Genomic DNA, 18060 nt, shown 5'->3' with positions numbered 1-18060 from the left:
GCGTCTTTGTTCCACCGAATACCGAACCATTAACCATATATACACGAATTTATAACTATCTTGCTTGTCATGATTACATAATTTGCTTTGTATGATATACAATGTATGCATATTATTTTTAAATGCATTCGACATACCCACGACGATTTATTAACTTGATTAATACTATGTGTTTCATGTGTAGTAGTAAAATATTTATCCACATTTCTTTAAAATAGATGTGCATATCACGAATGTTCCTGAATGTGTATAATAATAAGGCAGTTCAACACTCGCACAATGCGTTCAACATCAATTATCAAAACATAAAAGTTGAATGGTACGTTAATAGTCCATATTTTATTATGACTAGATGGCCGTTGAATCCTTACTGTTGATAAAATAAGAATTTAGAAAACCGCCAAAGAGTAGTGGCATCATGACTCGGTTGTGTTTTGGTTTAAATTGTTAATGGTGAAAAAATGGCGGCACTAAGCTTTTGTGCCGTGTTCACACGGAAATTAAGTTCGACATTTCGAAAGACAGTTCTTAATTCAAATATAACATGCTTAAACTTTGTCAAATGTAACATGTAACATTGCAGTTACTATACGTGCAAGAAGCTGGTATATTGAATCATAAAACGTTACCTTATTTTTTTCATTTTTTATTTCTATCTAGTTACAATATTGTTATATTTATAGTACAAATACATTTAATAATAACAACAATGTATACATTACGACTAATTGTCTTGCTTGTAACTTTCTTAAAGTAATGATTTTTGCCATAACGTCATAGTGCTTTAAATATGTTATTTTAAGAATTCCGTTTTACACAAGGTATACACTTTAGATTTGTTCTAGGAATACTAAATGTAGGGGTGGTATGATTACAAAATCTGGAGTAAAATCTGCTCGTTAAAATTGAAGCGACTTGTTTAAAGAAATCGTTTACGTTTTCACGTATCGATTTGCATGATTTGGCGAATGTATGTATTAACAATATATTTTTAGGCTTATAAAAACTAATCACATACAGATTATATGGCCATTAAACCAGTTTAAAGACTGGGCGGTCAGCGTAAGATGTGTACTGTCCCTGGTCCGCGATTCGGTTCGTTTATCAGACATGAATTATAAAAAAAGTAAATCTTAGCTGCACCACCAGGAGAGGACCCTTATTTTACAAGGCACACTTTTATTTATGGCCGGGATAATCATGTTGGCTGGTAGATGTATCATCATCAATTTTATTTATGGCCGGGATAATCATGTTGGCTGGAAGATGTATCACTTTTATTTATGGCCGGGATAATCATGTTGGCTGGTAGATGTATCATCATCAATTTTATTTATGGCCGGGATAATCATGTTGGCTGGAAGATGTATCACTTTTATTTATGGCCGGGATAATCATGTTGGCTGGTAGATGTATCATCATACAATGCACACTTTTATTTATGGCCGGGATAATCATGTTGGCTGGTAGATGTATCATCATTGAATGGATATTTCTACTTTTGTCATGAACTATCATAAATTATAAAACAGTGAAAATGTTTTTGTATTTTACACATTAAGATGCTTTTCACAATTAATCCATGTATGCCTACTGGAGTCTCCCATCCTTCTAAGTTAGATCAATCTATTTCCAAAATTAGGGATGTATTGTATATTTATTTCTTTATTTAGAATATTTTTTACAGAAATTCCTTTAAGCAAACAGCGCAGACCCTGTTGAGACGCCGCATCACGCGGCGTCTCTTCTGGGTCTACGCTGTTTGCCAAGGCCTTTTTTCTAGACGCTAGTCATAAATGGGTTAAATTTGATTTGAAGTAATTTCCCGAATTTTCACATAATATGTGTTCAGAGTATAATAATCATAAAAAACGTACAAAATCTATATCAAAACAACATAAATAGTCAGTTTTTCAATAGGCCCATACGTGTACAAAATATACAAACTACAACACATTTCAATACAATATTAATACAAAGAACGTTAAGTTCCCATAAATCAATCTACTACAATTTATCTGCAGCATAAAAAACAAACTATACGAGCACATGTACATTATATCATAATAAAGAAACACTGCGTATAATTATTAATGAATACTGGATCGCTGTTAAGTGTCTTCCTCACAAATTATGTCGATTATGTGTTCATACATATGATGCTTTACTTTCGAAAATGGGTATTTAGTAACATGCGGCCAACGTTCTGCTGACAAGCCTGCGAATCCGCACAGTCTTGATAAGGGCTACCCTGTCGGCTTTGAGATCGCGAAGTTATGCGTAGCTTCCCAACGGGCACTGTGTCTACTTTCCAGACTGCGCATTTTCACATGCTGCTTGTGGAGCTAAGCTGGTCGCATATAACTTTGGACCCATTTTCGTATGACGAGGCTAGCATTTAAAATACTCATTAGCAAAATGACTTTCATGAATTCATGTCTTATCATTCAGTTTAATATGGCCATATATTTCATTTTGGATTAAAGGCAGAATAAGGCCACGACTTTTTTTTTTATTGGTTTACAAAAATTATTTTGAAAATGGTCCATCGGGCGGTCGAAAAAAAAAAAAAAAAAAACATCATTGGAAAAAAAAGTTAATACTAATAACATCAGAACAAAGACAACATATCTTTTATAACCTTAAACACAGAGACAAAAAATCAAATTATGCAATGAAACACATCTATATCTTCAAATAAAATGAGTCCTAACAGCACATTATGTAACATCAGGCAATTTTAAACACTGCATTACATGACATGCGTTCTTCTCCCATTAAAACGAAAAACTGCGCTTCATTTCCATAATTGGATGCGCACCATTACGCAATGCGATGCCCGTTGCATAAATCTTATATAAGATAAACTACTCATACACAAATTACCCGGTATGTGTTTGCTTTTACTCGACTTATGAGATCGTACATGAAAAAAAAAATCGAGGTAGATCGATCCATGCGTCGTCGCGGTAATGTTTGTCAAAGTTGTTGTTGTCATGAAAACTCGTTGATTTACAACGCAAAACGTCTTATTTGAACTGACGCGAATTAATTTAATCATATTTGTCAACTTCGCTTTTGCTTTATTTTGATAATTTAATCCAAAGTTTAATGTTAGCAAGTGTTTTTTTTTACTGGAATTGTAAACAAGGAGTCGGTTAAAGTCTTCCGAAAATGTGCAGTCTGTGTGAATTGACAGTTTGACGTCATCAAAGGAAAGCCGCTTTCTGTCGGAAGCAATAAAGCGACAAATTTCGCGCCGAAAAAATTGGCTTCCTTTGTCTAGCAATCAACATGCCGAATCAATTGTGTGTTTGGTTCTCAATTGCAATCCTCCAATTTAATAAAAGCACGTGCATAGCTCCGCCTTCGAATCTTTTGCAGAGAACGGAGGCGGAGTTTAACGGTTAATTGAGCTAGTGTTTTACACAAGTTGAGTTCCGATTTGCCGAAATTACTCGGCCCAAAGCGTTGAAACGACAAATACATTTATCAATGATTTTCCGAGATATACCGATTTGTTCCGATTTCCAAACTTTCTGTACAGTTCCTATAAACTATGGCGGACGTGTTTACAAAATTCCTAAACACATATATCGTAAATAATGGCAGTGTTTTATTGGATTATTTATACTAATTATCAAATACTATCGGGTTTGTTTAATATAATTAACATGTTAAACAATATAGTTGCGTCACAGACACGGAAATAAATGTTGATGGGGTCGACATTTGACTGACGCTGATTTTCTTATTGTCTGTAATTTTTACCCGAAATAAATTTTGAGAAGTGCCCATAAAAGGACTGGTACATAATGTGTCACATTGAAAAATATCCCGATCTCTGCAATTGAATATATGTGAACCAATCGTTGATTGTACTTACTTGATTTTATTCGTACTCAAACCGGATCGTTTTTTTTTCTCGTTTTCTCGTTTTGCAGTGCGGTCGGGAATAAAATATTTAAAAAAAAGACGATTTTCCGATTTTATTTTTTTTCCCATTTTCCAAAAATTAGGGTCGGCGGTTTTGTAAACCAAGAAATATAAAAGTCGTGGCCTAATCGATGAAATAAAATTGTATCTTCGAAAATTGTTTAATGAAAAAAGTCAAAAATATCTATGTATGACAGTTTCTCAACGGTACAACGTATTGAAGCTTAAGGTTCGGATGCTAATAGAAATTCATTAAGTTGCGTTGACTGTTGATGTATATTTCTAATTAAAATTCAGGCACATATGAACGAACAACGGTATATGCCCAAACTTTGATAACTATGACACATGAATCGATGCGTGTGTATTTCACAGTTTATGAAGTCCTTTCGCGCCTGAGGCTGCACTATGTGAGGATCCTGAGTGTGTCCTCACACATCTCCCTTATTAACGGTTCGACCCATGATTATTTAAAAGAATATGGAATTGAAGCATTGTAGCTGCTCTTTTCGGCTATTTTATTTTATTCTGAGACATATTTTTAATTCTGGTGTAGACTTGTATATGGGGGCTGAGTTATACTACCCGCAGGAAACTCCACCTGTCCAGTATAATGACCGCCAACCAAGCTCGCAGGCTTCCGGAAATGGAGATTGAACACTTGTTGCTTAGATATAATATGTACATTAAAAGACGATCGACATATATATCGATATATAAAACATTCACTTTAAGATATTTTCTTTAAAATCAACCAAACATATTAAACAGAAATCCTTATTTCGTGAACTATACTTTTATATTAATTTGTGCATAGCCAATTCGCGTTACATATACCTAAGTCAAAGTACTCCATATGCTTTGTTAAAACTTTTTTTGTATATTTATTTACAGACATTTGAAGACCGATGCACTCGTATTTGCCGAACCTGATACTCGGAGTCGATGTGCAGCTGAGTTGTATACAACGATTTTTACAATCATGTAATGCGAGCTGATAGACAACGTCAACATGAAATTGACTACAAAATCTGCCCACAGCACTGTATAATTATTATATACATCGAGTGGTTACAATATCAAAGTAAATACAATTGCAATGTCCGTACAAAACACAACACCAATTTATCAAATAACAATATTGCACAATGACATCCAAGTTACATCTCCCGCCATCACCACGACCACACAATTCCTCATCCTTTGACGTCACGACAATTTTGGCCACAACCATTTAGGCCTATCATTACCGTCGGAAACACCAACATACTGCGCACTGGTGTCCTTTAAACATGAACTCCTAGTCCGCCATTTTCTCTGAGGTCTTTGCTGACTGGCCCGGCGCGCAGATGTGCTGTGTCACGAGACGGCTGAATAAGGTACCGGAATCTCTGCAGAGGAGTACGAGTTACTTCCATGTTAATGTATTAACAAGTGCGTTATTACAACACAAAAACGCATGATATGTTTTATGACACCTAAGAATTATTTTTCGATATCATTTTCCCGTCCTGCATCGGCATCATTTACATTGAGAACACTCTAGAGGCAATGCATACGGACAGAGTAAACAGCATGATGTACCAAACACTTCTCCGAATGAGATCTCATCCAACTAGGTCAAATAAAAGATACCGCTCATTTGACTGTATATTTCCATGACTCACTTTTTTTGCTAATTCTTCATGAGTTCGGAAATGGTTGAAGTAAGTTAGGAATAATGGCCGCCAGTTTATGAGACAGTTTTCATTGAATGACTTTAGTGAACTTTTTTTAAAATTTTAGATCAACTATTATCAAAAATGGAACTGAACCACTGTTAAAACATGGCCGTTTTCATAGCATTGCTATTAAAAAGAATTAGGGAATTCACAAATATATGCTCATTTATCTTTACGGCCGTTTATCACAGCCACCTCTTTTTAAGATGCATAATGATTGAGCAAATTCTGACGCTTAGGACAGGATATTTTGATATTTCACGGATAATTTTACAGGGTGAGTAAGTTTTAAATGCTTTTTCAACATAGTTTGAATTATTTAAAAAAAATCAGGAAATGTAGTGCGATTCAGCGAAGATTAATGCAACCACAAATGAACAGAAACATATAATAACAGCCCATATTTTGTCTGTGTGGCGAGCAAATTGTCAACAAAATAAATCGCTTACGACATCAACCCATTGCTTTGAACATGTGCAAGTTGTTGCAAGCAGAACAAAATGGCTTCTTGTCGATCAAATAGATTATTTGTTATTCTTCCTCAAGAGATGGAGCCAATACCGATGAGGTGGCGCTTATGAAAGGGGTGGCGCCAATGCACATGGCCAGCTGTTTTAATTGTCGTTGCCGACCATACACTTTTTGTGTGTTATTCCAGATTGAATGTTGGCTCTTTTCTTCTCAATTCAATGATAATGAAATATCGAAAACGTTAAGTTTACATTATTATGTAGAAACATGTGTTGCAAAATGATTTTTTAACTTTTCTGTCTAAGAATATATTATACAACTGGAAACTTACAAGAGTATAATAAAAAAGTTAACGATTAAAGACGAACTATCGGAAGTTTTTCGAGTCAGTGGAACAAACGACAGATTTAAGCCAAATTAAGTTTCGTTCACCTTTGCCTTTTAGTGAATTTAGCTTTTGGATTACGATAGAAATCACATAGTTTCAAGCAGAAGTAAAAAGTAATGTCTTTTGATTATTTCCTGAATTATGTTGCTGTATAAACACATATGTTGTAGACGAAATAGTTTTAGAATCTGAGAATTTTGTGATTGCATTTTTTTGAGTTTACGTAGTTTTGGTTTATATCGTAAAATATGCTTTATTCCGGTTGATGGCATCTTTATTGAGTTGGTTGCTTATATATTTACATCATTTATAGAATGTTTATATGTTCTGTATAGAGATGGCTTAACATATATGCGTTGAAAAATACTGTGAAATGTTTATTTATTTATTATATTTAAGTCGTGTGGTGATTCATATATTGCAATAGCATCACCTCCTGTCCTTAGCGCCACCTCCTTCGCACATTCTCTATTTCTTTTTGAAAATTACAAAATTATCTAGTAGAACTTCAGGAAGCCAATGTGTGTAGCATACAGCAACTAGCACAATGTTGAACGCAATCGTTTGATGTCATTTGCGTATCAATCTGGTAGACATGTCTCGTCACACAGGTAAGAGACATCGATTTGCTTTCAAAATATCCGCAATGGCACAACTTATATTAAAGCTTCGATGAATCGCACTACACTGCCCGATTTTTAAAATAATTAAAAAATATGTTGAAAAAAAAAACATATAAAATTTACTCACATTTAAAATTATCCTTGACATTTTAAAACATCCGGTCCTTAGCGCCACCTCGGAAGTTGCATCGGCTCATTTATTAATGCATCGCCAAAAAGACCAGAAGCCCGTGATTAATGGCCGTGATAATGCAACACCTCGATTCGAATGTTATGATAATATATTGACAATGTTTTAAAATGGTGCAGTTCATTTATTAATGACCGCCAGAGGGCGGGACATATACTGGCACTTTGAACTTGACCTTGGACGTCGGAATATTGCAATTTCGCGAAAGATTCCGCCTTATCTAATTACCGAGGCCGATTTATTTGAGAATCAAATCAAAGTTATGCACCGGACAGATGCAGGTGAATGGTTGTAAAGATAATGAGGCCGATTTCACGCGAGCGTATTATAATACAAAATCAAACAAGTTCCCCTGCTTATGTTTACCAGAATATTGTCTCAACTCTCGAGAAAATTAAGAAAAGTTACTTCTCTTAGCGTTCCTTTAACCGTGGTGAACTGGTAGATAGCGAAGCCAGGTATGCAGAGAATGCTGGAGAGGGCGATACACCAGCCGATGAAGTTGGCCTGCCAGGGGTACGTATAGTCGCCGTATTCCAGGGGCGTGTACGTCACCAACCCGAATATCATGATGAACTGTAAGTGAACGTCAAATAAAGCTTACACCGTGTCTGTTTATGGTAACACATATGTACGGTAGATATTTAACTACAATATTTTCTGAGAGCATAACCAACCTAAGTACAAAGCCCTTGCATAATTCCTACTACAAGAGCTTAAAAAACTCACTATTAAAAGTAACATATTTTAAGCAAAATAAATGCGAGCTATGTGTTATTGAACTATTGTTAAGCATACGAGTTGATCAGCGATAGTCATCGTCTCCTTTATATTAAACCCTTTTATAGTAAACGGTTAATTTATAGACACTATGATATTAATTTTCTTTAACTCATGTTTGCATAAGGCTTAGGTTATTAAGCATTTGACAATAGCGTTCTTGATAATATTTATATGATACGTTAACATGTACGTTTGTTGGGAGATCAACGTTATCATTAACACTATGACTGAAGAGGTCGTTTGAACAAAGCCGATTTTTCGATAATATTATTTTTATTAAGTTTCACCGACGTTTTTAAGTTACGATACTGTCGCGCCAATAATTGTATAAGAATACAGTATTGAAGTTGATGCGTTTCCATGATAATGACGCATTTATTTTTCAGCAAAATAATGAGATATGACCGTATATCATTGCTAGTCTACTGGCCCTCCAATGAGATATGACCGTATATCATTGCTAGTCTACTGGCCCTCCAATGAGATATGACCGTATATCATTGCTAGTCTACTGGCCCTCCAATGAGATATGACCGTATATCATTGCTAGTCTACTGGCCCTCCAATGAGATATAACCGTATATCATTGCTAGTCTACTGGCCCTCCAATGAGATATGACCGTATATCATTGCTAGTCTACTGGCCCTCCAATGAGATATGACCGTATATCATTTCTAGTCTACTGGCCCTCCAATGAGATATGACCGTATATCATTGCTAGTCTACTGGCCCTACAGGAACGACTTCCTAAATTAAAAACTTATTATGAAAGGAAACATGTGTCCATAACATATTTTTGCAGCTTAGCCTTTCTTTATATGGCGACAGCCTTGTCAAGGCAAGATAACTTTAAAGCGAGATTATACAATTTTGTCAAATATTTATCATTTTTTATAAAATGTGTAAACAACTTATTATACAAATATTTCAATATAATTAAAAAAAAGTTAAGAAGTACATGTGTCGAAAATTGCGAAATAAGCCAGATATTAATTCTGAAATAGAAAATGCCTGTACAGTAGAATTCGCCAGCATGTATATCGTGCATGTACGATGTGCATCTTAATTTAGTTTCAGTGCAGATTCGTTCATACGACACAAAGACACAATTTTGTTTTACGAATCATTTTAATTTTCTGAAACGATATCTATTCATACGACACACGAACACTAACTCCGATCCTAATAAAAAGACGACACAATCGGCTCGGGGCGCTAATTTGTCTTTGATGCATTTTATGAAATTCTTCTTCAATGTATAATTTTGTTCGCCTTTTTTGTGTCATTGTAAAATATTCTATCAATATATTACAATTTGACACATCTATTTAACCGTTTAATTTCGCTTTAATTACGCGCATGACAACATAAGACGTAAACATTACACTTATAATACAAGATAAGTATTGATGCAAAGCATCAAAGGGCGTCGGGAATTTCATTGTAAAAGGCACTCAATGAAGTTACATGTAACGATTCTACTGTAAATATTAATATATTGGCCGATTATTTTAAACAAAATAGAAAACGATACTGGTAAAACCATTAGCTATGATTTTGCGTTATAACCCCCAAATAACCATTATCTATGATGTTGTGTTATAACCTCCAAATAACCATTATAATCTATGATTTTGTGTTGTAACCCCCAAATATGCCATAGTTCATTTTATTTACATTGGTTAGGTTTTAAAAAATCTGCTTCATCTTGTAAACGTAATTTCATATTTTTCTCAACTTCAAGGGGAGATGATTCTGAACTTATTCTTAAGTTGCTCATTTACGATAGGGGTTGAGTACTCATTGATATGAAAAAACTGTTAAAGTTTTAATGTGTTTACGAACCCCCCCCCCCCCCCCCACACACACACACACACACACCCTCTCACACAAATATTTCATGGGCATAATAAAAAAAATGGTAACAATAAAACAGCATATTTATTTAAACTCAAATGTCTACATCAAAACAAAAAGTTAACATAGAACACAAATAAAATAATTTGATTCTACTGAGGCTCGAACCTTGGGCCTATCACATGTGAAGCGGGCGTGTAACCACTTCACTACGGAACCGCTTGAAAATTCACCTTCTAACTAAGATATTAATAAGTGACTGTAGTGTAACGGTTATCAATAAAGCAATAAACCGTGTAATCGGTGTCGTCTTGTAAAATTGAAGAAAATACGCGTTAACCAAAACTCGAACAGCAAAAGTCTGCGCTATTGTTAGAAAAACCACAAAATAAATATATTTTGATTATGTTTTGTTTTTACACAAAACCAGAAAGTTTCACCGGTTCGCGTATTTGCCCAGCCCCTGTGATCTTTTATTATTGCCCAGTCCATGTGATCAGTTATTAATTAAAAGAATTAGCTTTGCATTATTGGCAATAAATGTTGTAGTAAATGTAATAGGCACAAATGCAGTACTTATTTACACTAATTTACACAACAAAATCACCACTATGCAAGATATTCTGATAACAAAAACATATACATTTGTACATTGATCCGTAAAATAACTTCTCCTCCCATAAGCGAAAAAAAACAACGTTTTATATACGAGTCGCCGCACTTCAGTGCGACGCCAATACATTTCAGTTTAATTTGAATGCTGGTCGCCTCGCTGTCACAGCTTGAAATAACGCAACTTACTGACCGCGTCACAAATAGCCGAATGTACTAGTATTAGAATAGACCGATCGATTCTTGTTTGCTCAGAAAATGCAACTGTCATCCGCTCAACGGTGTCACACGGAGATCAAAATATGATACGTTTACACCTGAGTGTACATGCACTTAGAAATACAATTGACGACCACTTTAAAAACAAATCTGCCCGAATATAAATGCTTGTCTAGTTATCTGCTTACCAGTAGGAACATAGGCGCCAGGTACTTCCACGTGATCCTCCAGTAGAGGTTGGGATGGTAGCCAATCATGGACTCGATGTCGCTGGAGAAACGGTCCACGCCTTCAAGTGCAGCAATATAAAACACGTTTAAATAGCATTTATTTTATCCCTTTATACTCTTTAAATAATCCCGCTGTTTGAAAAGGTGCATTATTGAAATTGCGGATTTTGATCTGTAAATGAATAACAAAGAAGTGACAATACCATCAGTATTGAGTTAATGCCATGGAAACATTTAATTAGATAAAATACATGTATGATTAATCACATACTAACATCTGATTATATTTCAATAGTTTTTTAAAGATTATATCCACGAAATATGCTTTATAAGTTCTAATTAGAACCAACCATATGCCCACGATACGGCGAGCGTCTCGAAGAATACGGCGAACAGTATAGAATAACCTGCAGCGTACTTGTCCATTAGGGTCACCACGTAGGCTCCTCCCTGAATAAAAATGTCACTACTTATTCCTTTGCCTTACAGAAGCTTAATGACGGTTCATACATAGGGGGGCCATATTTTCAAAATTTAAATCATGTGCCAAGAGGTGTTATCAAATGGTTTATGCAGGTTATTCGTAAAAAGAAAACTAGTTCGGTGTTAGATAATACAAACTAGTTCTTGTTGGTACACCTGCCGCGGGGGTGGGTTAATTAGTTCAACAATAAAATCACAAGGCCACAACAAATTGAACGTTCGATGGATTCGCCGCACCTAAAAATCTTAAAACTTAATAAAAATATTTTTATTTTTATTTTGCACCCGCAGCAAAATTTTTGTTGCGCACCTGTTTATTAAATGATTTAGTTGTGTTTAGCCTACGTATTTTACGACATAGAGTGTTATAGCGCTTTGCGTTATTAGATTGGTTTATGGTAAAACAAATGGCAGAGTTCGTCTGACTTGTCATGTCGGCAAAATACACAAATGGGAATGTAAATTTTCCCACCGGGGCAATTTGTCATTGAATCACAGATGATTTGAGTTATTTTATAATTTCAACCGCATCTACATCAGGATGTGAAATGTCGCCGGTATGCGTTCGATTGGTAAAAATCTGCAATAAACTTGTTGGTATTGATTAAGTTAAAATATTAAAAATTAAATTGCAAAGAAGTGTCGCCTTTGAACTGGACAAAATGTCGAGTATAATATAAATGGTACGAGCCACCTATCTACTAGTTCTAACTGTTGATGGCTAAGTGCATGCTGTACACCATGCCCCTAAAACATGAATTTAACATAGGTAAGAAAGTGAAAAAACTTTCTGGACCTAAACAACTTTACTGGCATTTGATTGACTTTTTATATTGAAATACAAAACTTAAACTACCCATTTCTTATTTTTCTTTCATTATGAAGTTATGATTTTTTTACTTTACAAAGCTTAAACTTCTCATTTCTAATTTTAACAGTGCTAAAATAACAAAAGTAATGCATCGAGTATTGTATAATTCCATAAACCTTTGATATTTAGAACTAATACAAATTCGAGATATTTCGTATCAGTGTTTTTTGTCCCATATTACATACTCGTATGGGCTGTGTCCAAATTGAAAATTGTAAAAAGCTGTTTCCCAAAACGTAACTTTTTTTAAAAGTCTCGCAAAAAATTCCAAAAAATAAGTATTTTTTTAAAATAAACTCAACTGGTTTATTGAGTTTATCATACAGCAGTTTAATGCCCTAGCACTTAATAATATACATTTTAGAAAGCAGTTAAACATGCACTTCTTAACATTTGTATGCTTTTACCTATAATCATAATAAAATTGATTCAATATTCCCAATTTCATGGTTTATCGCACGTTATCCCCAATCAAAAAGCAACAGGCTGTAAAATATGACGCGAAGAAAAATCACTGCTTATGCTTGATATTTATTGTATTATTTATTGTGTCATGTTATTAAACCAGCATTGAAAGAAAACTGAGCTTCTAATATACCTTTGATAATGAGAACTACATGTATCATGTTAAATTTAAGTAATCACTACCTGGTGTGAGTAAGCAGAACAGCTATTAGAGACTTTTTTATTTATTTTTACAATTATTTGATGAGGGCTTAAACTCAATTATTACTTCTAAATGATCTTGTACTGGTATTTTGCAGATATCATGCATTTATTTGGCAAAATATATCAATTTACATAGTCAATATATGTATTTTTTATTTTTCGCTTTTCGCGCGCCTGTGATTTAACAAAAAATAGAATATAAATAAATTTATTTTTATTTCGCTCGCTCGCTCAATTTTTGGGAAGCAAAAATCCGTAGAGCAAATCATCAATTTGTTGTGGCCCAATGAATGAAATGAAGTTTCACTATACGAATATTCTTGATAATGGCAAAGACGATTTCAACAATAAATTTTTAGCATAGCCAAAATGTATGGAGTTTTTGATTGTCAAGAATTTCATTTACATACTCATATAAAGATTCAAATACCGATACCTAAACAATTCACCCGCGAGTCAAGATGGTGAAACATACTGGTTAAAGCAAATGAGTTCGTTACACATTCGTATGTGCATTTTTAAACCATTGGTATATCTTCGATGTTAGCACCCGTCATAAAATATTATAAATGCAACTTTGTTAACTTCATTTACCTCGCTTTTGTACTAACCTGTGCAACGAACGCGAGGCCAACAATGAAGTAAACGGCGAAGAGGATCGCCACGAACAACTCCCTGTGTCTGCGTAACACCGGAAACTCGTCAGAGAGACCAGTTATAATCGCCTCTGAGCCGCCGAACTGGATTGAGACACGTGACTTTGGAAACTTTACATACATAACAATTTGGAAAGCGAGGTGTGTTAGAACCATAATATAAATTATAATAAATATTGACATTTTACACGAAGCCGTCGGGTTATAAACAAAGAGTGAGAACGAACTCTTCTGAATGAAGTATAAATGACTTAACGCTACTGTATCATTTGTTTGCAAAAAAGTATAGTGTGAAAATCATTATTGAACTGTAAGCCTAAGTTATAAGAGACTGTTATGAATATAACCAGTCAAGTAGAGGCAGTTGAGAAAAAAAGTCTTTTTAATGAAATAAATATACTTCATTGTGAATATAACAAATACAAAATACAGTTGACTTCTTTTGCAATCAATCCGTTAGACGACAGGGAACATACAGGTAACTTCAATTTGTTTGTTTATTATATGTATAATGTTAAAGTCTTTATCAAAATTTTATGGCTTGATATTTTTTGCAATATTTCATGAAAATAAATAGCCTCAGTATATAGCATTCCTTGTTGAATGCAGGTCTTACGATTCAAATAAAATGTAACATTTCATCTAATCCCACTTTAAGATGTTTCGAACCTCAATAGCTTTCAATAATATCAAATTCGCACAGAATATTATAGCCAAATTATTAGTATTAGCCACTTCTTGCAGAGACGTGTGATCTCACCGAGCTGTCCAGCCCAAGTGTCAGCAACATGAGGAAGAAGATGATGGCCCAAAAGGTCGACCCGGGCAGAGTTGCTATAGCCATGGGGTAGGCATCGAAAACAAGGCCGGGGCCTGTAAACAAACATAGAAGTTTTACTGAAATGAATGTTTCTTTTAAGCTCTCATCTAAACTTAACCAGCCACAATCAAATCGATTTATATTGATTAATTTTAAAGAATAACAATATAACGTGTTTTCAAGGAATTTTAATATTGTGTTGTGGCATGGTTATGATAGAATATCATTTAACAGTAACTGACTTGCTGAATTTTACATCTGCTATTACGATTAACAGAAACATCAGAATACACAAACACTCGGTATACAGTGCATTCATCCTAAGCGATGAGTCAGGTGTTTGTAAACAAAAGTATATGTTGAAATTCTTTTCGAAACCATTTCACCAACACAATTTTATTGCTTTTTTAAAAGAAATATACTACGTACCCTCAGTTGCAACCTGTGCGATGTCAACCTTCGCGCGGTCTGCCATGTAACCGAGGATCATGAAAATGACGAAGCCAGAAAAGAAACTCGTGCCACAATTCACACTGCTCGTGATCAGAGCGTCCCTGAAAATGGCCGACACATAGTGTACATACAATTGTGCATTGTAATAATATAATTAACGTTTCCGTTTTTCTCTCTCTATGAAATGGGATACACATTAAAACGCGTACTTGATAACAGAGCCTACTGTATGTGAATATAGTAATTACCAAACATAGCAAGTGAAGTCCGTTCAGATTAATCCATTTATGCCTAGAGTTTAGAAAAAAGGCATTGGCAAACAGCGTAGACCCAGATGAGACGCCGCATCATTGGGTCTGCGCTGTTTGCTTAAAGGAATTTCTGTAAGAAATATTCTAAATATAGAAATAAATATACTTTTCATCCCTAATTTTGGAAATAAATTGATCCAATTTAGAAGGATGGGAGAGTCCACTATGCATAAATGGGTTAATAAGGGACGACACTCCGCTGTAATAGCACGTTTCGTTTGAGGAAAGTTTTTTAAAACGACAATGCAGTTGATAAGGAAAGTGTCGAATACGAGAATATGTGCCAAAACATGTCCCTAAATTAAAACAAGAGGGCCAAGATTGCCCCAGATCGCTCACCTGAGAGGAGTTCGTTCATTAATTTTTTACCAAACGTAAAACTTGACCTAGATATTGTCCAGACAAACATCCTGGTCAAGTTTCATCATTATTGCATTATTGAACCAAAACTCTGGCGTATGGAGTGTTTACGAGGTTTTTGTAAGATTTGACCTGGTGACCTATATTTTGACCCCTCATGACAAAACATCAAACTTTGCTTACAAAAATAAATATTATGACCAAGATTCATAAAATCTGAAACAAAATTGTGACCTCTAGAATGTTTACAATGATTTTGTATAATATAATAAAAAATTTGACAATCTAAGGGCAATACTCATGGCATTTACTATGAAATTTTGCTCAGTATCAAGCTTGACTGAGATCTTGTGGCCATATAGCTTCTCAGCAACTTTGATAAAGAATGTTTGAGAAATGTATGTGCTAGAGTGTTAACAAACCAAAATGTGGACGGACGGACGGACAGCGGACAAAGACCAATCCTAAAACCTCACCTGAGCAATCAGGTGAGCTAAAAAGTGTGGGTTTTTTTTCACCGATTTGAGCCATTATCCAATTTGTCCGAGATATAAATAAAACCAATGTATTGACTAAGTTTCACGATGATTAGGAAACAAATGTGACTTCTAAAGTGTTCACAAGGTTTCTCTAAAGTCATATAAGAAAAACTGCCCCCCCCCCCCCCGACGGCCATGTTTTTTACCGACTCATCTTAAATATAAATAAAACCAATCTTTTAACCAAGTTTCATGATGATTGGGCAATAAATGTGACTTTTGTAGTGTTCACAAGCTATTTTTTACTATAGAAATATAATAAAAATCCGCCCCACCCCTGGCAGCTATGTTTTTCAACGGACCGGAACCATTTTCGAACTCAACTCTCGTATCTACCAAACACATGTTCTGACCAAATCTCATGAAAATTGGGCCAAAATGTGACTTCTAGAGTGTTCACATGTTTTCACCAAATACATATAGAGCAAACTGCCCCGCCCACTGGCGCCGGTGGTTTTTTTTTCACCGATCTGGACCATTTTCGAACTCGTCCGATATATCAATAAAAGCAATGTTTTGACCAAGTTTCATTACGAATGGGCAAAAAATGTGACTTCTTGACTGTTCACAAGCCTTTTTTACTATATAAATATAAGGAAAACTGCCCCGCCCCCCTGGCAGCCATGTTTTTTCAACGGACCGGAACCATTTTCGAACTTAACTCACGTATCTAGGAAACAAATGTTCTGAGCAAATTTCACGAATATTGTACAAAAATGTGACTTCAAGAGTGTTCACATGTTTTCACTATATAAATATAGCAAAAATTGCCCCGCCCCTTGGTGGCCATGTTTTTTCACCGATCTGGACCATATTCGAACTCGTCCGAGATATCAAAAAACCAATGTGTTGACCAAGTTCATGATCATTGGGCAAAAATTGTAACTTCTAGAGCGTTTACAAGGTTTTTCTATAGCCAAATAAGGAAAACTGCCCCGCCCACTGGCGGCCATGTTTTCAACGGACCGGAACCACTTTTGAACTCAACCAACATATCATTAAGACAAACATTTTGACAAAGTTACATGAAGATTGGGTATAAAATGTGACTTCTACAGTGTTTACAATGTTTTTCTTTCTTTTGACCAAGTGACCTATTTTTTGATCAAGAATGACCCAGTTTCGAATTTGATCGAGGTACCATGGGACATAACTTCTGAGTTTCATGCAGATCGCACAAGAAATGTGGCCTCTAGAGTGTTTACAACCAAATGTGGATGGACGGACGGACGACGGATAAAGGCCGATCCCAAAAGCTCACCTGAGCAATCAGGTGAGCTAAAAAGCAAAGGATAAAGCGTTCCTTAAATTAAAATTCAAAATTGTGAACCTATCAATTCGAAAATGTTTAATACAGTGCCATATACATAAACGTTAATGTATGACAAAATTGTGTCGAATTTCACCACTCTCATGATAAAGGCTAACCTTAAATGTGTATTCATAATGGTGAGCATTTTTCTTTCAGTAAAATGTAGTGAGGAGTGCATCCTTAAGCTCATATATCCTTAAGCGCGGCATAACGATTGTCTGTGTTTAATTTGCGTGTGATTCGAGTTTTTCGCTGAATATTGTAAACATGTTGTGAACGTATCTATGCACTATATAGCAGCTCGTTTTGGATACAGCAGTTCTTATAAAACTTTTGTACATCTAACCAAAATCCCTGAAATACGAGTATTTGCCAGCAGTTCCTTGAGATACAATGAATTAAGCTGGTATTGTAATAACATCACAATTACACGTCGTAGTAAGCACATCATATATGGTATTTACATTGCGTTGATTGTGATCGTAAAGGCATGGGCCCGTCCTTGTTTGGAATGTTGATGCATTCAAAGTGACCTAATTACCAATAGCCAAATAT

General features: G+C 35.1%; 1 protein-coding gene across 1 annotated transcript in view; it reads right to left on the bottom strand.

The window, feature by feature from the left end:
* Window positions 1–4067: 4067 nt before the first annotated feature.
* LOC127834304 (sodium-dependent dopamine transporter-like) overlaps window positions 4068–18060 on the bottom strand; it is a 46367-nt gene continuing 32374 nt past the window's right edge. Inside the window, exons 9-15 of the mRNA XM_052360040.1 lie at window positions 14960–15084; window positions 14471–14583; window positions 13666–13794; window positions 11382–11481; window positions 10990–11090; window positions 7738–7905; window positions 4068–5327 (exon numbers count right to left, since the gene is read on the bottom strand). Of these exons, the coding sequence (XP_052216000.1) occupies window positions 5223–5327; window positions 7738–7905; window positions 10990–11090; window positions 11382–11481; window positions 13666–13794; window positions 14471–14583; window positions 14960–15084 (841 nt within the window). The 3' untranslated portion in view covers window positions 4068–5222. The remainder of the gene's footprint in view (window positions 5328–7737; window positions 7906–10989; window positions 11091–11381; window positions 11482–13665; window positions 13795–14470; window positions 14584–14959; window positions 15085–18060) is intronic.

Source organism: Dreissena polymorpha, chromosome 1 (assembly GCF_020536995.1).
Source record: "Dreissena polymorpha isolate Duluth1 chromosome 1, UMN_Dpol_1.0, whole genome shotgun sequence".
NCBI lineage: Eukaryota > Metazoa > Mollusca > Bivalvia > Myida > Dreissenidae > Dreissena > Dreissena polymorpha.
The sequence above is the reverse complement of the archived record's forward strand: the minus strand, read 5'-3'. Positions and strand labels throughout refer to the sequence as shown.